Here is a 24,297-nt window from a genome sequence, read left to right on the forward strand (position 1 = left end):
AAGAAAAGGAAAAAAAAGCAACAATTGGATTTTTCACTTCCTGAATCTGAAAGTTGCAACACTCGGCATCCACCGTTCCCTCTTCCCCTCGTGCATTCAACGATCTTAAAACCCCTTGAATAATGACTCCATAAAAACCTAATGTCTCCTTGCCACAGGCTTTTTTGGAATATGCTCTTAATTCTTACAAACCCCTAAATGACACAAGCAGAGAATTATAGACTTTGAAAGATGAAATCAGTCACAAGGAGGCCTCACTAAATCCTTTCAAAAAAACGAGTCAAAAAGTGATTAACGGTGCACGATCTCCCTCTGTGTCGGGCCGCTTCTCTTCATTTGCTCAAGTCCCCACTGTTTCAACAGCAGCATCACGCTCTCCTCCTCAGTCTTTGCACAGGTGACGGGGGGGCTCACAGTATTTATTGCCCTGACCCAATACGTAAAGGGTCAGCGAGGGGGCTAGCAGGGTTTTGTGGATGGAGCTGGGAGATGACAAAAGTGTCAGTGGGGGTCGTCCGGCTAGTGATTCACGTTGGATGGGGGCGGATGGAGGGCGGGGGTTAGAGGATGAAGACCTAGCAGCTGAAACACATGGCTGGCTGTCAGCAGCCCAGAGACCTGGGCCTGTTGCTCCTCTCCCCCAGATCTGTTTATTCCTCTCCCTTTCTCTCAGAGAACAAGCTGGCCTCCAATGAGAAGAGAGATGCTTTAAATGAGGAAAAAGGAAAGCCAATGCAACTCAAGCTGCCACACACACCCGCCGCTTTGTATGACCAAGAATGGGCGTCTATATTATTATTATTTTTTTCAGCCAACACTGGATGTTTCAACAAAGCACTATAGTCTCGTCAGGCTGGAGGGTCTCTCCGCTTTCATCATGTGGATCTTGTCACCAAAGACAAAGCGATGCATCTGTTTTCAATAGATGGAGGATGATGACATTTTCTCCCTTTCATTCTGTTTCAGATCGATGATTATAAACACAAACCTCAGTCCACTTCAAGACTTCTATTTGATCCCTTTTGAGAGTTATTTCGGCTAAAGAATTACATGTGGACAAATCTACGAAGAGGAGAGTTTCTGTCAGCCTGGAAGAACTCTTGCTCTGTTGAATTTTGTCAGATTTAAAAAAATGAAAAATTTATAGTTTGATGAAACCAAAGCCACGCGCTTCTCTTTGGCAGAAACCAAATTTATTGGATATTAATTGGACAAAGCGATGTGTTGGATCTGGAAAGAAGATGTGTAAGAGCTAAGAACTTCTCAAAGATTTATCATAGCAATTTCAATAGGTTAGGAGACTCACAAGAGACAGATGAAATAAAGGGTTAGAATTGGTGGAGTACCCCTTTAAGGAAGTTTCAGTGTGTGTGTGTGTGTGTGTCTTCGAGATTGTTCTGCTAAAGTTGCCCAGTTCCCCGGTCCTCGTCCGCTGCCAAGCATCCACAGCATGGCTGTAAAGACAAATCTAATGAAATTGCTGCGTTGGACCCTGCATGCTTATTGCATTAAGTGCAATCAATAAATCCTTTTTGTACACTAGCAACCTCCCTCTCCCCGCATCTCAATAAGGCTGAGTGCTCTCTGTGTAATGAAGATTGCTCGGGAACTTGATTACTCTTAGTGCCGTCCAACTTAAGAGGCGGTTCTTGGCAGTTTCTCCCGCACTGGACGAACCATTACATGACTTTTATTTTTTTAATATATGGGCATGCAGTTGAAGCAGTGATGCTGTAAAAATGTCCGCCTGTGTGCGCTGAGTCAAGCTGCGTCACGGTAACAGGACAGGTGGGGGGGGGGGGTTATTGCATTCTAGCAGACACTGTATCTTTTCACGCCCAGCCAGCTCACTGAAAGTGTCCCTGTGACTCATACGGGCCATTCAGTGTGTCACTATTTGAGTTGAACATCACTGTGCTGCTACAGATAAACGTCTTGAGCTTCTAAGGAGGGGATTTCGTTTGAAGTGTCCTCACTGTCTGGGATGCGGGGTTTTTCAGTAGACCGCACTCTCCGGTTGGTTTGAGGGGGTGTCCAACCTTTGGCGTAGGTGTCTACATCTGTACTTTTAAAACACCCTGGGGGAGGAGAAATTCACTCGCATGATCCATTTTTCAAATCAATTTCGGGCCTATTTCTTTGACAGGATTTCCTCCTCCTGGCTCTCTCTCTCTCTCTCTCTCTGGTGCCGTTTGTGGCTTTACCTCTGAAAGCCCCGAGAGAGGATTGACTCAGCCTAATAGTGTGATTAAAGCCCCCCTGTCCCTTTCTTCTTCTGCCAGCGCTAAACAAGACAGAAGTAGACTTGTCCCAGTTACCTCACAGCCCTCTCTTCTGGTCGAGAGGAGGCTTTAGGGACCCGCTGGGTTCGCCTGCTGCTCTCGTGTGGCCCAGACTTGATGGATACGGATGGATATCACTCCGGGCAGGAGGGGAGAGCGGTCTTGTTTTGTCTAGAGCTCTCTTCCTACTGCAGGGTATCTCTTCATCAAGGCACCAAGCTGGGGTGATAAACATTAAGAGCTCCTCTTAGCATCTCCATTCCCCGTCTTTCTCCTCTCTCCGTCAGCGCCTTTTAAGTATTTTCCCAAGGAGCGATGCGAATCTCTGGGAAACGCTTTCATTCAAATTTGCAGTCTGGATCACAAGCTTTTCGGCAAAGTGTGTGATTCGAAGTTCACGCTCGCCATTAGCCAGCGCTGATACATCATGCATCATTACCTCTAGGTCCCAGGTTAAGCTCAAAAGATTACAGAGTACGTGACACACTGCACTTTGATACAGTATCACCAAATAAGGCAAAGGCAGGGGGTGGTACGTGGAGTTGGATCAAATAATATTAAGACAATGATTTGTCCAAACATGGCTCTTTGTCTCAAAGCTGCATTCTTTCCCCTCAACTCCTGCTTTGAAGGCTTATCAGATAAGTTTCCTCTACGTGATTCTCTGGTCTCGGGCATATTCTGGGTCGGCAAGCCTGTGCCCTTTTCAAATATGGATGACGAAAGGAAGATGACCGCTGTGGCTCCCGTGTAACACCAAAGTGGAACCTGTTGGTGAACTAATCCTCAGGCTGTAAATATTTCAGTGCTTGTCACAGAGCTGGAGGACACTCACCAAGCAGGAGGAAGGGATGGAGATAGATGGTTTCTCTATACTGCAGTAATACTTTATTCCCCTGGCCTGTGGGACATATGGAGGAGTACATGTTCTCTGTAACGGGGACACAAACTCACAGTAAACTATAAGCACTTATGAGAAATGAATATTGGATTGGGGAGCCCCCACTCTAATGCAAAGTAGGAAAGGTGTGGGGGGAGGGGGTCTCCGAAGGTATTCGACCATCCAACAAGGCAATCTGATGCAGTATGCTGACCCTATACTGGGCTTAAACAAGTCTATTGTGTTGTGTATATGGCTTTCTGTCTTTTATATCTATCCTTTCTATCTATTACAATATTTCTATAAATAAACGTAAAACCCTTTGGAGACATTTTAGACAAAACATTGAACAACATTGGCTAAAACCAGCAATCCAGTGAAAAAAAAAAATCCATATTAATTTTGTTACAACATCCAAGTCGGAGGGCTTGATGTGATTTTGTTGTGATCCAGAGAGGCAGATGCTTTGCTGTACCGGTCTGAACGCAGGTATAGATTTTAACCGTGAAATATGAAGATGATTGATGAATTCCGCCGCTGTGCGTCTTGCCTCAAAGTGCTTCCCAGTGGCAGTGTGATGGAACACCGTCTCTTTCCAGACAAAGTGGCCATTATAGCACTAGTTTGGTTTCGAACCCCCATAAGACCCATAGGTAGCTCTGTCTAGACAGCACTTTATCAGCGCTGTGATTGTTCACTCTACAAATGTGCTGATGTGTGGCCTAAAGCTCGGCAAACAGCGTCTAATGTTTTCCTTGTCTTTCTCTTTCATGTGCCGTCCTGCCAACGCCCTACCAGGTAAGACCACTCCCTTTACTTTAATCTCTCTGCCACAATGGGCATGGTCTCTCTCCCAAACCACATCTGCACCCCCCTCCCCCCACCCCCCCAACCACCCCAAGCCCCATCATACCTCAAAGGACCACCGGATCTGTAGACATAGAAGGTGGCTTGGGTATTCTGGAAACAAAAGGCGGATATAGTCATGTTCAAACATTTATATTATACATTATATCCATTTTCCATCTTCATGCGATATCACTGTTTTCACAATTAGTACAGAATGTTTTGCTGTAAACCTGGACAAGAGCTTTTTTTTTTTACTTCCTATCTTTTGTGAAGAAGACACCCCCTTCATCTATGGCATGTCTCTGCCCCACTTAGCTCACTGCCATTTTCCATGTAGTCATCAGCTCCTATTATTTTGACATGGTTCTGCATGAAAAGATTAGCCAACTCAGGGTGTCTTAGGTGGAAAGCTGGGGAATTTGTTGAATCATTCATGGCACTTTGTGTTTTCTGAAACGTGTCCCAGCATTTGAACTATTTTGCGTGCGCTCGGCACTCTTCCGCCAAAGCGCTGGTGGAGACAGTGAGAGTAATGCGTCCGGGCGGCGCTCTGTGTCGCGTAAGAGAACAGACGGGGACGCGGAGAGAGGAGTGGAGAGCTGAAGTAGAGGAGATGACAGTGAGCAGAAGCAGAGTGCTGCGTTGTAAGCAGGCCCGGGCAGCTGAACTGTCTGCCCGCTTTTTTTGTTTTGAACTCATTGTGCCATGAAGAGCGCCAATCTCCAGCTGGAGAGCTAAATAGGCCATCAAAAGCAGAAGGGATTCCACTCGGGCAGATGCCTTTCGAGCTTTGATGGGACCTCAACCGCCGCTGATGACGCGATGAAGAGCGGTGGCAGAAACAACAGAGGTTTGTTGGGGGGATTGGGTGCCGTTCATCGTCTTTTGTCATGCGTATTAAAAGAGCTCTTCAGTCAAAACAAGGCCGTCATTAAAGCTCGCAGATGACGGTGTTGTCCTTTCATGTGTTCCCCACTCAGGGCCCTTCCCTTTCTGTTAAAGCGGTCCCAGCCCCTCTCCCTCGAGAGACAACCAAGTCCACCAAAGTAGCTCATAGAAACGGACGTGTCTGGACCGATGGACTGAGACGCATTTCAAGCTTTTGTAATAAACGCATACATGTGCACATTTGACCAAGTGCACAGCTGTGATAGCAAGTCACGGTCGGACACAACAGGAAGTTGACTACTAGAGTGATCTAAGGCCTCTGCACATCTTTGAAAAGCTCTATTTTCAGTGACTGCCTTAATAATGAACGGAAGCCCAAACATCACTGAGAACATGAACTGCTCCTTCTCCACAGCACTTGACTTGAAAGATTTTAGGTCTTTGATTCAGGAAGCAGCGCCGGTGCTAGTTTGCAGCTAGCGTTCAAGTACCTTTCAGTGTGCTGCGGCATTACCGACAAACAGTGGAGGCTTTGTGCAATTCGTAATAGGATTTTAATGCCGTCTCTTTGTGGCTCAGAGAAGATTTCTGCTGATTGAATTCCAGGCCGGCCTTGTGAGTCGGACCGGCTTTTTAAGAAATAGACGCACCTGAAACCCTAAGAAGTACAAAAACTGTGGACAGAGCGTGCGGCTTTGATATGCAGCGGCGCCATTCAGTGCTGTTTGCGCCCTCTCATTGTCACACTGATTGATGTCGAGTTTTACGTGAGCTCCGGTTTGCAAAAGGCCGAAACTGCCATGTTTTTGCCGTAGCACGCCGAGAGCTCTCTTCTCCCCGTGTTGGTGTGGGATTTCTCCAGGCCTTTTCAGTGGAAGAGGCCACTACAATGGCCACATCACGCCGCTCTGAGTGAGACAAAACACCTGTCAGGAGTGGTCACGCCTCGTCGCGGTGCCTGTTAAAGTGGGAGGTCCTCTTGTCACTCAGTGCGGTACCCCCATGTTTTCCCTAATACCATGTTTTTGGAGGAGGAAGCTCTTAAAAAGGGCCCCTTTAACCGTCCACACAAGTTTGTTTTCCTTTTTTTTTCCTTGTAACTCTTCCCTGAGATAAGGCAGCCTGTCAGAATTGCCGTGCTCTCAGTTTGTTGTCCGTGTGTGCACATTTTTTGTGGGTGTGTGTGCGTGGAGGAATGTCAGCCATAACACCACCACAAAGGTGGATGGTCTTGGCCAACATGTCACACACACACAGCGAGGTCCCTCTGACACGAAAAGGGCACACTTAAGCTGTTTGATGTGTGTGTGTGTGTGTGTGTGTGTGTGAGTGTGTGTGTGTGTGTGTGTGTGTGTGTAGAGGCTGGAATGCAGATTTCATATCTTCTCAGATAATGAGATTAAGGACGTGCCATCTGAGGGAGGAATTCCAGGCGCAGACCTCTGCTGCTCCGACACGGAGAGCTGGTCCACCCACGCTGCCCCTCCTCCTCCTCCTCCTCGTTCTCCACGTTTAGCTGCTTTCCAATCGATCCAGAAATCGGTGAAATGATCTAAAACGAGTCCTCATAATTCACCAATGATTTCATAGAAGGAAACTGGCCCGAGTGAAACCCTGTTTGGTTCTACTTAATTCAAATGAAATGCCAGTAAAATGTTTCTACAGGCCGGCAGGCAATTATATGGATACAAATACGGAGAGAGAAGCTTCTGATAAAAGTTTATATTTACTTGGCTTTAAATGGAAATCCGTCACTTTTTTTATTAAGATTTTTGCAGATTTAAAAAGAAATAATAATAATTTGATAATAATGATAGTTTCCTGTTTCTTTCTTAAAATTCAAGTTAAACAGTGAAATATGTCTTTATATTCCATTTTATAAGATAAAGAATAAATCCAGATGATTCCCATAAACCTGCATTTGAGCCACCAAACCCCTCAGCAGGGTCGGTTATTGTCAGATAAACTTGGCCGATCGTCACACTAGGACTGCAGCAACAACAGACATGGGAGATATCTGGCGAGCAGATGTTTCTCAAATGTTGCTTAACAAGGTTTTATCATTTCACTCATTTTTCAACAAATTATTATTTCCATGTAAATCGCTCCCTCGTCCCGCAACTCCGTTCCATGTCTTGGTTTACCACCATTTTGTTGGAATGCTAAGAGCAGTTTAACGACGACATAACCGTACACTTATTATGGCCTGCCAAATTATAGACCACCATATCCTTTCTTTGCAACCAGTGCTTTCTAACACATGGAATCATTACAAAATGACCCCTCTGAGAGCGGCATGTCAGGTATCATTGAAATCTGTGTGTGTGTGTGTGTGTCTGTGTGTGTGTTCTCTCGTGTTAATCCCTGCATGCAACCGCACCAGTGACATGACTGCCTGTGTGTTTGTGTGCATGCATGTGTGTAAAATGCTGCATGCCTCTGTACCAGTACGGGGATCCCACATGGTGACAGGCACTGAGTATGGTAGTATGTGTGTGGGACTCTGTGTGTGTGTGTGTGTGTGTGTAACTTGAGCCCCTCCACGTGACAGCCCTAGTCCCATCCTGCCCATTCACCCATGAAGACTGGCCCTCCTGAGACACACACACACACACACACACACACACACACACTCCCAGTATGGGTGACTTCCGACATGGGAGTTCTCTAGCATTTTCCCAGAGCCTCATCCTAGGTTCACAGCTAAACGAGAAAATGATGTACTGCACAGACTTCAAAGCTCTCAAAGTGTGTGTGTGTGTGTGTGTGTGTGTGTGTGTGTGCGCGTGCGTGAGAGAGAGAGAGGGGGAGAGAGAGAGAGAGAGAGAGAGAGAGAGACGGGGGAGAATAGGGAATGAAAGGCACACCTAAGCAAAAGAGTCGAGATGTCAGGTAGGAATGGTGCATCTCCGAGAGGCAGAGACCTCTAGTGAAGAGATGAGACAAGTTCACACATGTCTAGAGCTGATCCTGTGTCAGCCTGCACCTACATTCCTCACTCTCTCTCACTCTGTGTGTGTGCGTGTGTGTGTGTGCGCGTGTGTCTGTAAATGCTGTTTATTTGGATCATGCGAATCCGGTGGGCAGAATTTACTCATGTGTGGCACTGATGTGTTTGTGTGTGTCCAACTGCGCTCGGCACAAAACGGGCTCGTAATGTCATTTTAATGATGCTGTAATAGCCTAATAATGAGCAGCCAATAATCATCATTTGCCTAATGGGCTTAGCTTCGCAGCTAATCACTTGGACATGGATGTGGATTTCAGTCTTGTCGCCGTCTCCCCTTCTCTTCCTCTCTTCACCCACACAGACGTGACGGTAGCCCGGTGCTAAAGCAGCAGTTGTCAGCACGGCGTTTGGTTGAGGACTTTCGTTACTGATGATGATTTAAAATGTTGCAGAAATGTTTGACGTAAATGTCAGACAGTTTCGTTTGCATCAGCCTTTCTGTGTGTATATTCAGGATGACGAGGTTACATCATTAGTTGAGCTTTGGCAGAATTTCATTGCTGCACCCTGTGAGGTTTTTATCAGCCAGCAACAAGGCAAGGGAGTCTGGAGCGGTTACGTACTCCCCAACACCCCCGCTCTGTTATTATGTAACAGTGAGTGGCAGCATGACGTAAATACTTTGTCTACAGGGGAGGAACTGCAGCAATCAAGATGCATTTGAGAAATCTGTTTCCGTCTTTTTTTCAGTATGTCAAATTTTCTTTTTCACTCAAGTTGTAAAACTTTGTTGGCAATCTTTCCTTTTTGGCCGTGCTGGTGATATGGCTCGAGGGATGGCAATGTCAGACAGACGGTCCACCGGTTTGGTCCAGGCTGAAATATCTCAACAATTATTGGATGAATTGCCATTAAGATTGGGACAGACTGTCATGGTGCCCAGAGGATGAACCCTAATGACTGTACTGGTCCCCTGACTTCTCCACCATGAGGTTCGCATTTGCTGTTTATGGTGAAATGTCTCAACGACTATTATATGGATTGACATGGATTTTGGTCAACGCAATCTTGTCCCACTGAGGTTGAATTGTAGTCACTTCCGGGATAGATCAATAGATCACTTTGGAAAGACTTTATGAACCACATATCTGCAAAACTAAGGAAATTCCCATCAGCCTCAGCTGCATGTTGTGTTTAGTGCTAATTAGCAATTGTAGCATGCTAACAAGCTGGTTAAGAGGGTGAACATGGTTACACCGTCAACATTTTAGCCTTGTTATTATGAGCATGTTGGCATGCTGATGTTAGCATTTAGCTCAAAGCACCTGAGAACAGTAGACTAGTTTTGTTTGTACCACAGATCATTTTTCTAAAATTCTGACCTGATTAGGGACATTTTTGTCGTCCTTTGTGACTGATTTTGGGTATTTGTTATTTTATTGCGTATCTAGTTTCCACCAGCTGTCTTGTCCTACCTACCCTATACTATTATGAATATTGGCTGCAGATGTGGACGTTTATAAAACTCTCCTTCAATTCTACGTGTTTTGTTTCGTTCGTCGGCATATGGTCAATGTGCGGAAGCTCTCTGGTTGTGCTGAAATACTTAGTATTTGATGGCGTGACATCTCGGAAAGACACGGCAGCTTTGAGGTTGAAATCTTCCTGTCATCAAGCATACACCCCACTGACGTGTCCTTGGATGAGACCTCGCCCCCCTGATCATCTGTGACAGATCCTGACCCCAAACCGAGACAAGAATTACATAATTATATATTGTTCATCATCGTGTTGTTAGTGGGCCCTTGTCCCCTTTGACATGCTGTCTGCTCATCACTAGAGCCTGTCTCTTTCTGTCTTGTTTTAGTAGATGGATGGATTGTAAATCCTCAATTGTCCCCCCTGTGGACACTTGGTATGTAACCAAACCCCCCAACTCACAAAATGGCTTAACCAGATGGCTGCAGCAGAGCTATCCTGCCACGAATTCCGCGTCTCCTCTTTCTCAAAGTCCCGGCGGCTCCCCTTTCACCTGGCTTTATGTCTGCTCTTGAGTCAAAGACGTGAGCGTAATAGAGAACCTGAGCATCCTCCTCACTAGAGCTCCACACAAAACACTCGCAGTGGTTACAATGGCGTTGTTGTCTGCCTGCTTTATTGTGGCTAGTCTATAAAAAAAGATCTCACGTCGTGAAAGACGGGGTGTGGTGGGAGGTGTGTGTGGGTGTGTGTGTGTGTGTTTGGAGCCCTCTCTCTGTTTTCCTCATTCACTTTTCTTTGCCAAGTTACGTCACATTGGGAGAGCTTACAGCCGGCTGGAAACTTGGTGCACGCATTCACAAACAGCAGATACACACACACAGCTTTCCATGTGGACCTTGTCATGTCAGCCAGGCTGTGTGTTTGTGTTTGTCTGTGTGTGTTTTTGTGTGGAGAGCAGGGCCCTAGCGGCATGTCTCTTGCTCTCCCTGTGGGAACATAGGTGGCCATTGTTGGGTGCTCAGAGAGCCGGGCAGATGGAGGCGAGTTGCTGACGGTAAAGCTGGAAGGAAGCCCAAAAATACTGGGGCAACAAGGCTCGGCGGCCTGTGTGTGTGTGTGTGTGTGTGTGTGTGTGTGTGTGTGTGTTAGGAGTTCTTCGGCGTAATACCCTCACCCAACATGTGCACACACACACACACACACACACAAAGGCCGTCCTCCTCATTATTAATTAAATTATCCGCGTGAAGCGGGTTTTGGATCCAAGCCCTCATTCCCGTGCCACAGTAAACTGAGTTGGGCCACTGACTGAATTTGATCTGAGGATTGTGGGAAACGGAGTCAAAACAGCCCCAGGAGCTTACATGCTATACTGCACTGTAGCTTTACAAGTGCGCCACCGCCATCATGATGGATGCAGTTTTCCAGCAGTGATGTGAAAGCCTTAGTTTTAAGGGGCCACAGATGTCACCTCACTAAGTAGGTCACATCAGTCAGGACTGTAATATTGCCGGCCCCTGCATCATTTCAGAACTCTCCCTTTGAGGCCTGACATCGGGGAAATGACCCTCAGCGCAAACCCAGATGGCAAATGGCCTCTGGATGCAAGTGCTCTCTCATGGACACCGCTCTCTGCGAGCCTCTCTCTCTCTCTCACTTTAACTTCTCAAACAGCTGGAAGTGTAGCCGCAGCGGAGTCAAGTGGATGTCTGCTATTCCTGGGCCAGCTGCCGCTCACAGGCATAAGTGCTGGGAAGCTAATGGACGTTAAATAAGGCTGTGGTCTGTGTGCGGGCCTGCAAAACGCTCCGGCCTGTGGCCAGCGCTGGATTTTACTGTATTGTCAACATCGTTTTTTAAAGGTTCACTTGGTGCTTCAGCAATGCTGTGGTTTCTTTTTGTTTTTCATCCCGAGGAGTTGTTGAAGGCTAGAGACTGGAGAAGCAAGGTTTACACCTCATCCTGTGTTTATTTCATGTTGACTCAGTGGGTTAAAGTTAAGAACAACAATCGGCATCAGAAAGTGACCAGAAAATGCTTATTTTTTTCCTATTGGTCACCACAGCACTCATGTAATCTCCATCCAAAACTATTTTCTTCCTCTTTGGAAGTTTTATTTAGGTCAGAAGAAACTACATTTACCCCCGTGAGATTATTTCCTGATGATGTAGTGAACAGTAGGAGGGTAAACTCTTATAACTCCTTTCACTGTTATAAGCTGTCGTAAATAAAGGAATTTCATAACTGTTCTGATATATCGGCATATATATATATATACAGCTTATACGACCAATGAGAACACATAATAGATGATCCTGCAATTAAAATAATCATTATTAATAAATACTTATTTGCAGCCCTGCCAGGAATAGTCACTCTACCCTAACAGCCACTATGAGATGACCAGAGGTTCATCAATCGCAGAGCACCACACACACACACACACACATCCGACGGACGAAAAAGTCACGAGGGCTTTCATCCTCGGTGGATCAGATGGAGGCTGCCTGCACACCTGCGACAGCCCTTGATGATAGCGTTGAGGGATGGAGCCACACACACATACACTCGCAGAGCTACATAAGTACTTGCACTCGCCCCCTCCTCCTTCTAGCCCCCCAGGCGTGGTGGCATCAGAGGCTCAGTATATGAGGCAGCATGTTGATTACAGCATTTAATTAGTGGTTCGTGACATGCCTATTCTGTGATGTTATTAAATCCACCCAGCGCCAATAAGACTGATTATACGCCCCTCTCCTGGTCCATTATACAAGAGGCTGGCCATGTTTGCTAATAGAGTGGGCTGGTTAAGGGAGATGGCTTTATTTCTTCTAGCTCCGGGTTCCCTCGGCTGGAAGGCAATCATGATTTGAGTGGAGTTTTGGTGGAATGAAATGAGGTCTGTGGTTAAGACGTGCTTCAGACGGTTGCAGCGGTTTATTCAGTGAGAGAAAATAAACCATTAAAAAGAATTGAACCGCTGTGGGGTTGTTTCGAATACCAATACGTCATTACACCGCCCTGAAGCCTTAACCCTCAAACATTTGTTCCCTTTTTCAATTTAGTCTCCTTCCATTCAGGTTTGATTCTTGTTATTCTAATGTTAAACACAGCTGATTTACAGCACCACTGGAAAATCAACAACATTGAGGCGTTGAGGTTATGGTGGTGCTGGGTTTAGAATGTGAGTAGTGTATAACCGCACACTTTGAGACTAATCTGGGGAAGTATGCACAAGTACACAAGTCAGCAAAACTGCTGTAAAGCTGCCCATTAACACTGAAGTGTGTGAAAGGATTTCACTTTTCAACCTCTTTTGTGCAAGTTTATGTCAATGTTATGACTGAACATTTGACTGTGCAAGAAGTCAGGAAGTTTTTCTTAAAAGTAAACATTCATCCTGTGGAGGTCGGAACTATTTCTTCCTCCCAAACCAAAAGGGAATAATCCATTTCAGGCTGCCTTCATCCAAGAGGTAATCGGCGATTCATTTGACACTACAAAGTGTTGCTTTGGACGAGGAACGGCTGATTGGTGAAGGTGAAACGAGGAGTCGAGACCTCCTCGTTTCACTACAAACACCTCAATAAGGTGGCGGCTGGCGATCGCCTAGAAGTGTCCAACTTGCCGTTGGCTACGTTTGATGTAATTTCCAGTAAATATCACAATGTAAAACGTGCGTTTTGCTGTTTAAGAAGTACAAACATCAGAAGAGAGCAAGTACCACCCACCAACCTTTTAAGTGGTTACGTCTCCAATCTGAATGTCGAGCACACAGCTGGTTTTATCACAATGATGTAACGTAGCGCTTGCTCTTAGGACACGGTGTCACTCTCGCTTTGGACGGGTTCTCTGCCATTGTCATGGTTGTTGTTCAACTTTTCCTTTTCCTCGTTCAGCTTGACCTAATGTAACATTTTTATTTTTTCAATTAATGAAAGTGATGCTGTGGGTGTGACCCCCGTCATACTGGGCACTCAGCCCTAGTTCACACACAGCGGGGGTCGGTTTCCGGTGTTCCGCCCACACTCCAAGGCTGCAAAGTATTAAACTGCAACGTAAAACTGTTTTTCAGTTCAACTCCATACCTCTCCTCTGCGTTACGTGGTTTAATGGTGCTCTATTTGTTGTATTGCTTAGCGGAAGAAGTACGGAAAGTCTGCCATGGCAAACTTTAGAAAACAAATGGATTTGGACGTTGAAGTCCCTCAGCGATGGAGGCACACTAATGTCTGGAGGGAAACGGTATTCATAAGTCACTGGCGTCTTCCATTTGTCTGCTCCGCTGGCACTATTCGTGCGTGATGCTTCAGCGCTGAGGATCTGGGCTGTGCAGGGACTTGTCTAGGGGTGAAGTCATGCTCCGAGCAGTTTGGGGGAGGCTACGGATTCCTGCTTGTGTTAGTTTGGAATTCCGACAGCTGGTTTGGACGGATGAATGAGGACTGTTGATGTAGAAATCAAACAAATCAGTCATCTCAAAGCCAAACTGCTCAGCAGCTGCAGCAGGAAAGTTCCTCTGCGCCTCCTTAGGTCGGGCTTTGTTGACTCTCCTGCTCGCGGCAACCCCTGTCGCCCTTTATTTTAGACGAAGGGGCTGAGCCATTTCATCCTAGAGGATTATGGGAAAGGCGCGCCGAGTCAGCGATGTCTCTCCTTTGTGGCTGAAACTTTCTATCACATGCAGTGACCTGCTCCTCAAATTGGGCTGGAGAGAGATTAGAGTGAGGGATGTGTGTCGACGACATTGACCTAGATTCTGACCTTAACCAGACAACCTGTTTTTTTCCGATTAAACTGGAAATGCAATAACCAATGTCAGCAATTTGAAGAAGCATTGATATCTATCGTTTGGTTGGTTTTGTGCCAATAAAAACATTTTGTGACGCATCGACCCCCCACAAGTAGGCAAATTGGCTCTTCCTTCATAGTTTTAGTTGGCTCACTTTGAGGAAGTGAGTGTTATTTGTCTAGTGCGGTGATTTATAATTAGGCAGAATCTTCCACAATGAGGAAAAAAGAGAAGGCACAGATGAGCCTCGTGCATTTGTATGCAGCGCAGGGTGGATCAGGAGCTTACCTTAGCCAGCCAACACTCACAGGAAGGTTTCTCATCAGCTCTCATTGTCAGCCAGAACACTTAAGACAATTGCTTCCCCGGTGACCTGAAATGCGTGGGAGGTTGAGATGAAAGGATGTAGAGGAAAAGAGGAAAGGGGCGGAGAGAGCGAGGAAAACAACCCAGAGGACAGGGGTGAGAGGGAGACAGTGATGGGGGAGAGGAAAAGAGATGCAGGGCGTCGGTACATGCTGATATCTCCACTGCGACATGATTCCTCCCTCTAGTGTTTTTGTGATTTTCCATGCCTTCAACACGAGTCGTGGTCAGACTGACCGGTCGAACTAGTGAACTCGATGCCTCACCTATGGAGGTATAATCTTCCGTCCAGCTCGCCCCCCATGACTTCACAAAGTTTCTTTTTTAGGGCCCGAGCTACCGACGTCGGGCCGCGAAGGCCCTATTGATATTGTACCCGTTTGGGTAAACGTACGCATGGTTGGAGGACTTGCCATGCATGAAAACTCACCAAATGTTGGGGACTTGTTAGGCCTGGTGAATATAGCCATCTGAAAAAGAATGCATCTTTCTGTGTTAAGAAATGGCTCTCTAGCGCCCCCTACAAGTCGGACCGGCGACGGCCCTCGGCCAGTATGTCCGATTGACTTGAAATTTGGCACACACATGTCCACTTGAGCTACAGCTACAAAAAAGCCAATCAGACCCCTAAGCTCCGCCTACTTAGATTTTCCGCCATATTGAATTGAGTGTAAAACACATTTCTGCGAACTCCTCCTACATGCTTAGTCCCATGACTACCGAATTTGCTGTGGATCATTACTGGATCTACCTCATCAAAAGTTATCAAAAGCTTTTTGATGTCTCTTTTCGTTTACAAGATATGTACCAATAAACTTCTTAGGGGCGTGGCTTAATATCAATACATATAACTTCTCAACCATTTGTTCTAAATTCCCAAAATATTCAGCATATGTGCACATCGCATCCAGTAACATACCCTGAGAATTGTTTTGCATTCGACCACTAGGGGGCGCTACAGTAAACCCGCAAAGCCTACTGGCTAAAGGAAATGTCTGATGTAACTCAGCTGGACTTGTTCCAAATGGTCCCAAACTTCTCATGCTTGATAACACTCATGGCCTGAGGATGTCTACGAGCTAATATTCACTAATACTCACAGCGCCACCTGCTGGCCAAAGGAAATCTGCGTTTTGTGACAAACTCCTCCGATTTACATTACTTTTACACCATGTGGTTTACACTTGACACAGAGCAACATAATGCATGTTTGCACGTGTTCTGTAGCGCCAGGCAGCGGATACAGGAAGCATCGGACTATTTGCAAAGCATCATTTCCAGCATCAGGCGGTCCACGCGGGATTAAAAACGTCTCGCTCGCGGACGCGCGTCCGACGGTCGTTCTCGGACGCGCAGGCCGGAGTCCCGCCGGCACCCCCGACGCGCTGCAGATTGCGAGGGCCCATTCATTGCTGCTCGCAGCTTTAATTTGTTTTTCGTTATTTGTCAGTTGAATCAATTTGCTCATTAGTTTGTGACGTCGACGGGTTCGTAGAAGTTTTCACCTCACATTCAAACAATCTTCGTCATTGTCTCTAAAACTGATGCTGCGTGCACATTAGTAAACGCACCGCCTCCGGCTGTAACAGCCGTATTTGAATACCACTAATGCTACAAATGTTTAAATAATAGTTATTTAGGGATGCATGTTTTGCCGTTTGCTGTCTCTATTTATAATGTGGTAAAAAGAGCCAACCAAAGGTCAAGAGTTGGTCGCCAATTTCTCAAAACAGTTGCCAGTGACAAACTAGCTCACCCTAACTGTCGAGCCCTGGTCCTGATCAATCGCTGGTGGTGCTCGGTTTAACTGGTGGACACCAGAGTGGAAGATAAAGAACATTTTTAGTATCTGGTCCGTAGTGGCAGGACTCATTGAATATGTCTGTGCAGGCATCTCTACCATTGACCTGAGTGTGCAGCTATATGCCGTCCTCAGATGTGTGTGTGTGTGTGTGTGTGTGTGTGTGTGTGTGTGTGTGTGTGTGTGTTACAGGATGCCAGCCATCCAGTCATTCCACTGCTTAATGAAGTCTGTTTCATTTTGGGGAGGATGAGAGGTGGATGCACTTCATTAACCTCGATGCCACTAACAACACACACACACATTTATACGGGGAGAGCAGAAAAAGACACAGGCTACATTGAGGGCGGAAGTAACTAAAGCACATGCCAGGCGGATGAAGATGGATGGCAACCTTTTCACTGGGCGCTTTATCTCGGCCCACACAAGACAAAAACAGCAGCTTTGTCCGCGCCCCATTCAGTTCTTCCAGTGCAGAATAGAGAGACAATGTCTAATGACTAAAGACCCTGACGTTTATGGATATTAATGACGTGTCGGCGGGGCTTCAGATAGAGCTGCGGTGCGTTCATTGTAAACATAAAAACAATACCTGCTATTTTTTCAAAATGTAGGTATTGTGTATTTCCATCTGTCGATTATTCTTCCGATTAATCCGTTAACCATTATAAGAAATGCCAGAAAAAAGTTCCTCTCTCCGACCAACAGTCCCAAACCCAAAGACATGAAACAGAGAAATGTTGCAAGAGAAACGAGAGCTTGATTATCAAAATGTTGCTGATTAACTGAATGTGTCAATCATTCATATTAAGCAAGAAATCTTAATTTCATGAAATGGGTTGTGCCGCTACTGCCCTTAAGCTTTGCAGGACAGCGTGCTAAGTAGATTAAAGGCCTAGTTAAGATAATTGCTTTGACAGAACAACATGTAAAGAGTGAGTTGGTGAAGAATGCTGTTTACGACCCACCATTATCTAATCTGGTGAAAGGCTCCAGTTTGCTTGCTGCGACATGTCCTCAGTTTTGAGTGTCTTTCCAGCGCAAATTGTTTCACACATAGATCCCGACTGGACCGTTAATGCCTTTTAAAAACACCCGGCTGCTCCTTCATGAACCAAGCACACTCAATTTCACAGTCCTCGCTGCTAGTGGGAAAGACATGAATCAAATCATGATACCCCTCATCTGGCGAGTGCCTTTACCAGTCAGCAGCCAAGGACGCTGCGCTTCTCATTTACCGTTCTCTGCACGTCCTCTGCCTGCCGGCTAATAACGTCAGCCTGCATTCATCATCGGTTCAGATCTCTCACCTCTCCGCATCTCTGGATCAAAGTTTTTGCCTGATTCGAAACAGAATGTTCTGGTCCCCCTGTTTACGTGCGATGATAAGTGGGTCTCGGGATGGCTGATGGTCCCCGTCTTGGCCCCCACTCTCGTGCTCGCTCTCCGTGAATCTCTCGCTGCTCTGATGAATTCACCAGCTTGTTAATTGGCTTAAATTAAAAGCCATTTCCTCCTAATAGTGAGAGCTGTAGGAGCCATTAAGGGATCGGTCTATTTCGCTAAAAGGGGGGAAAGGCTATGTGTCTGATAGGGGTGGAAATTATCTAAAGGGAGGAGAAGGATGGGACACTAGAAAATGAGGAGGGGGGGGAGGGGGAGGGTCAGGCATAGGATTCAGTGATGTCATCGGGAAGCAGGACCGGACTCGTTGCTTTATGGACGGCTCTGGTACTTTTCATTTCGCTGTGCCTTTTTGACTTTGACCAGACCGACATTAACTGCTTGGTTGAATTACGCAGCGAGGCCCATCGGAAGGGCTCGGCAGTGCCAAGCCGGCATTTAGCGACGGACTCTTGATCCAGATCCAGTTCATGAATGCGTCTGGGAGGAAGCCTTCATTGCTCAGCTGCCACACAGAACACTTGACGAGCTTAATATGAGATGGCACTTTTCTGGAGTGATCTATAATGTCCTCCTAACAGCCAGGTCTCACTCTCTGGTCAGTGTATTCTTTTCATGGATTGTTTCCTCCAATCAGAATCTCAGTGCTATCTGATCCCAAGTTCTCTAAAGGGACTTTAGTGCTCAGAAACACTACTACCACCGTCAAAATCAACACAAAATGAAAGTACCCATTAGTAACTTCAAGCACAATTTTGAGGTACTTGTGTTTACTTTAGTATTTGTCCCATCCCCTTGGCGGATGGGACTTGACGGATGGGGTGGGATTCATGACCTATACCGCATCTAGCCATGTTGTCCATCTTTATAAACAGCCTGTGGTCCGAACTAGCACCTCACAATTTAGTCGTTCTCATTCTCGTATTATGAAATAGTGATTTGAAAGTGTCTCATGACAGCCACCTGCTTTAGCTTTGTGTGTACACAGCCAGAGGCTCCACACACACCTTGAGGTTGTGTGGAGGTTTGAGGAAGAGCAGTCTTCTCTCGCCAACAGCTGGAATGTCAGGAATGCGGGGGCATGTCAGCCTCACGCCTCCTCATAATGTCGTCAGTTGCAGGCTTCTGTGTAAATGGACCACAGAGGAGGAGCGCCGACACGGAGGCCCTTCATATCACGGCAGCTCCCACCTTCGACTTTTCAACACGGGCGAAAGCAGCGGACTATTGCAAGGCCTGTAGGGAGGCAGACTGTCAGACCAGTCGGTCTATCTTGATGTCTGCTGTGGGGTGTTTCATCTCGTCCCTCACAGCTAAACCAATCAAGGCAGGCAACAGTGGAGCTGCAGATGTGCATCGCGTAAAAACGACGCTTTTGGGAAAAGATTCTGCTTGAGCGAAAGGAAAAGCTTGTTTGCATTTCAATCTTCTCTTATCTCGGTGCCATTGGGCTGCATATGCAAACGACTCGTTCCAAAATGTAAATGGCCGTTGTTCTCCGAGATTAAGCAAGCCGTTACCAATTCTTTATGGACACAGTCACACACACACACCTAATCGCAGGAAAGCACTCTTACATGCTCGACACCCTGATACAACCCACCTCTAACACTAAATCTAGAAAATAGATGAGTTAAAAACAAAATGAGGACAGCCAGAGACGGTGACTCAAGCCTCATCTCCCGACAGCTGAGACAAATCCACCACAATGGTGATAAACAAGTGCAGGCCTTGCGTTCTCCTCCTGGCGCGCAGTTGTTTGGCCAAGGCCACGTAAATTGGGGCGACATGAGGGATGTGTTGCATGAGGTAAACAAGTCCCAAAGGGATCCTTCTCTCCTTTTTCTTGTCTCGCCCTCCGGCCCATTTCTCAGCCGCTATTTATTCAAGTGATGGAGAAAAGGAGGGGGACGGGGGGACGGTGAAAAGGTTGTATACACCTCACAGCTGGACACTGATGGGACTTTTTACAACCCGCAGTGTCCTGCCTGTGAGAAAAAGGCAGTAGTTGGTCCAAGTCCCTTAGAAACCTCCCCCCCCCCCCCTCCTTTGCCAGTTCTTGGCCCTGTATGTGGATGACCTGAAGGCTCTCCGGTCCAGACCCGCATATGTTGTCTGAAGCTCCCATACACCCTTTTTTGAATCGGAGATCTGAAAAGGCTGCTTTTGTTCCTCCTGATGATGTCCACTACTAGTCTATGAGTGGAAGACAGCCTGTGGAAAAGTTGTTAAGATGTTGTGCATTTTGAACGTTTTAACCCGGAAAAACCAAATGGTTTTGGTTCAGCTGTTCAGCATTTGGAGCCGGTCGGTTATTGCGGTCACAGACTGACTTACCACTGTTCTGCAAATACGGAGTTTTCCCCCTTAAAGCCTTGACAAATGTGAAAACACAGGGAGGCAGTTGAAAGTGTACAATAGCGCTGGAGAGGGGGAGGGAGGGATAACACATTTTTCTTCCTGACTGTAAAATCCTTCCTTTTTTCGGGGGGATCCTTTTGAAATGGGGGCCATATATTCGAGGGAAGGGGGTGTTTGGGGGGGGCTCTCTTTTTGCAGTCAGCATAAAACTGACTGCAAAACAAACAAAGACCCCCTTCCCCTGTTACAAACACACAGAATTTTGACAGGACTTTTCACGCGTGTCCGTCTTTACAGTTAACAGCATTAAGAGAAAACGCTGCATCGTACGGTGTGTGGCTCTGTTCATTGTTTTGCCTTTTTCTCACTCTCGATATGTCTTCATCCGCTGTTTGAAAAAAAAAAACAACACTTCAAGAGAAAGTTCCGATACAGAGAACAAGCTTCTTGCTGTCTGAGAGCTTAGTTTATGGAAGTGCCTTTGACATGCTGTGTCTGTCCGTATAATGTGTGTATGTGGGTGGCAACATGCAAAGAGCCATTCAGAGTCCAATGGGTCCATCTGCCATGTTTGAGGCCCCGCTCCCACATATGCGCAATCACACACACACACACACACACACTAAACCTAAATCATCATCCCCCATCATGCCCCTCAGGCTTCATCTACACTGATACGTTCTTGTTTTAAAACGCCGTACACACAAGCGTTTTAACGTTTAAAAAATAATCTTCGTCCATGCGAACTTGCCTGAAAATGCAGATCACATGACCAGTCATGTGCACTGGGAATGCGCGTGACGGTGTCAACAGGCAGCAGATTTGTCTACCCTGCAGTTGGTTGCTTAGTTACAGGAAATACTTTGTACTTCTATAATGAAAGGTGTTGTTTCATACTAAGGATTTTTTCCCACAAACACACACACTCAAACTAATTATATTATATTATGATAAATCAAAATAATCTTACAAAGACGAGACTAGACCCCCCCCCCCCCCTTTACACAGGTGTTTTCAGTTTTGACCGACACAAAGAGACACATGCTGAACAATTGTGTACTGTACAGTTGGCACAACCACTAAAATCTCAAAAGAAAATAAATTCTTGTTGCACTGTCCCAAAACAAAAATTGACATCCATCAAAAACAAAATAACATCTGAAATGTATGCTACCGTTCGGATGGAAAGTCCAATGAAACAGAGGATGAACACTTATGTGGGTGAGATCACACAGTTGATGTTTGTCCTGACTCCAGTCCTTATCACGAAACAAGATTTTTGTAACTTCGGATATACATTTCTGATAAAATACCACAAAATATTTCTCACAGAAAAAAACTGAAATGGGAAAGAATCACACAGAGGGGTTTAGAGCTGCATTAATGTGAGTAAGGTGAAATTTAATTTAGGGAATTGTGTTCATTTCTGACCTGAGCATTACTATGCACACACTCATTTGTTCTAATTTTGGTACCAGGGACGGAATACAAGCCTGCACACACACACCTACTCTTACTTGATTGTGCATACATGTATGTGTGTGTGTGTGTGTGTGGTTTTCAGGAAGTCCTGTGACCGGCCAAATCCCCCCCCTCTCCTTGACATGAATCACTTAGAACCAACACACTCTAAGCTAAATGAACTCCTCCCCCCTCGCTCGCCCTTAATCACATTAGCCTAAGTGATATGGGAACGCCAGGCCAGACACACACACCCTCCTACTTTCTCTGTCTTTCAACCCAAATAAATAGCCACTCCCCCCGAGCTTTAAGTTGTCTTAAGCTCCATCTTTGGATAATAGACCATTTGCTCACCCAAAGACCCCAGTGTGGAATAATGAGGATCAAGACGAGGGCAGAGAAAGCAGGTTGAGAGAAATGCAAGAGGGTGGAACAGAGGAGGAGAGCTGACACTCTGCTAATACCCGCCCCGGGGTTTAACCCATCAAAACACCTGTTTTGTCAGGGTGCAAGGTTATTGTGCGGACCGACTACTGGATTTTTTTTTTTGTAGTGGACTGCTATTGGGGTGGTGGTTGAATACATTTTAATGAAACAACCTCCAGGTCTGAAAAGTGAAGCCAATGCGGAAGTGCCTTAAACTTGTATTCTTTCTAATGGCCAGTAGGGAAAGAAAGAAGTGTGATTGTATAGAAGTCTATGAGAAAATGACCCTTCTTCTCACTTGATTTATTACATCAGTAAACATTGTAAACATGAGTTTATGGTCTCAATCGCTAGATTCAAGTCTTCTTCAATACAGCACATTGTTCATTCAGTACATTATGATCCCATTTAGAGTAAAACAGACCATAACCCAGGGTACGCTGACTACCTTGTGAATGCGTTGTCTGTGTTTTCGTCTTACCTTCACACTGGGTTTTCAGTTCGTGAAAGTTAATTGTAACGTTTTGGTTTAAAATGTTCGGTTGCACTTAGCCCCACTCTGTCGTGTCACTCTTGGTTGCAAAAAAAAACAAGATCGCGATGGACAAAATGCAGAATTCGAGGTTTCAAAGCAGCAGTAAATAAACCAATGGGTTACGTCACATTGACGACGTCCACATCTCATATACAGTCTATGTTCAGGCCTGATAGCTTTGTTAAAAGTATAACATAAAATAAAACATACCTTTGTATATACTGACCAAATGCAATGTCTTGATATACTGGAATTTGGCATCATTTAATTTAAAATAATATAATAGGACTGGACGCTAATACGCTTCTCTGTGCAGAGTGATCAGGTTTACTGGCCATGCAGGACCTAGACAGAGGAGGCTCCATGTGTGCCTGGTTAATAATCGATGGAGGGAGCCGTGTTATTCCCTGGTAAATAGCTCCCAGTTTCTGCCCGACCCGGCCCATCTTTTATGGATGAGCCTCTCATAGGCCTTGTCAACACAGCTCACCATCAATCTGCATCAGCTGGGCAAACAGCAGATTGACTGGCCTGTGTGTGTGTGTGTGTGTGTGTGTGTGTGTGTGTGTGTCTGTGTGTGTGTGTGTGTGAGAGTGTGTGAGAGAGAGATAAAGGAGATGTGTGCGGTGAGTCTTTGTTGTGTTTGAGGTGGGTGGGTTTGGTCAGGTATACCGTCCTCGTAATTCTAGTACTCTGTTGCTGCTGGGCTTTGGGCCATCGAATTCATCCTGCCTATAGGCGCCAACACTTTGTGCAACTTGCATCATTTGCTCATTCGGTTTTGCATTTCTTTACCTCAGTGGTTTTCACATTTTAAAGTTTGACATGCATGTTATTTGCCAGAGACATTGATTATTTCTTGTGAAAAAGACTCCTCACCCTCCTCCTTCATCCACTTCCTGTCACACATCCATTGCAGGATTCTGTGTCTCTTCTTGCTTCAGCCCTCCTCTTTTTCCAAAGTTGTGTTCTTGTGAGTCTCGTGTGTTTTTTTATTGAGATGTAACTGTCACTCACTTTTCTTTCTTCTTTCTTTCCCTTTCTGCCTACTGAAGACCACAAATATATAATTGCAGGTAAGCACGCCAAACTATCTTCCAATGCTTCTTCTGTTAATCAGATTTTTCTTTTTTTTAACGGTTCATCTCGTAAGACCAGATCATATCTGAAGCTCTTTCTCTCTTTATGCAGGCGTACTTAATATGACAGTCAATACAAGGAACTTGAAGATCAATAATACGCTCATGTAGACACACACAAACACCAAAATGGGGTTTTCTTAGTTTGTGTGCGTGTGTCTGATTTAATTAGGTACAGGAAGGATTTATTAAGTGTGTGACTTGTATGATGATACATCCTCTCAGGGTACAGGACCGTGACAGTGTTCCTCTGTTGCATGCATGAAAAATATCTTTGTAGTTGCTTCCTCTCCTTTCATATACGTGATACACTTGCTGACAGAATTAGGGGTTGTAGACTCATGTCATACATTCTGTATGTAATTTGCTGTGGTGTAATTATGGCTGCCACAGTCAATTTATCACAGCAACGCTACATTCGTGTCGAGCTGCCTGCAGAGAAAGAAACAAACTATGACAGCAACACGTTTTCTAGTTTTTAAATACTTTTTTAAGATTTATTATCAAGTATCGTAATTATTATTATCATGGGAAATTAATAGATCATAGAAAACAAATCCCTTGATTTTTTTGAATTTGGTGAATCTGAGAGTACATTTTGAAGTAACACTGTGATTTTTCAGCTGCTGACTTGCTAATGTTGTCACAGGAAAAGCACAGGTGTACAAATGAATGATGACT

General features: G+C 45.6%; 1 protein-coding gene across 10 annotated transcripts in view; it reads left to right on the top strand.

Moving 5' to 3' along the window:
- agrn (agrin) overlaps window positions 1-24,297 on the top strand; it is a 233,063-nt gene that overhangs the window by 34,310 nt on the left and 174,456 nt on the right. For 8 of the 10 annotated variants that reach the window (XM_031868913.1, XM_031868922.1, XM_031868912.1 and 5 more), the window contains exon 3: window positions 23,533-23,553. The exons of the other annotated variants lie outside the window; for them this stretch is intronic. In XM_031868913.1, the coding sequence (XP_031724773.1) occupies window positions 23,533-23,553 (21 nt within the window). The remainder of the gene's footprint in view (window positions 1-23,532; window positions 23,554-24,297) is intronic. 10 annotated transcript variants of the gene reach the window in all.

This window comes from Anarrhichthys ocellatus, unplaced genomic scaffold (genome assembly GCF_004355925.1).
Source record: "Anarrhichthys ocellatus isolate YVR2014 unplaced genomic scaffold, GSC_Weel_1.0 scaffold44, whole genome shotgun sequence".
Lineage (NCBI taxonomy): Eukaryota > Metazoa > Chordata > Actinopteri > Perciformes > Anarhichadidae > Anarrhichthys > Anarrhichthys ocellatus.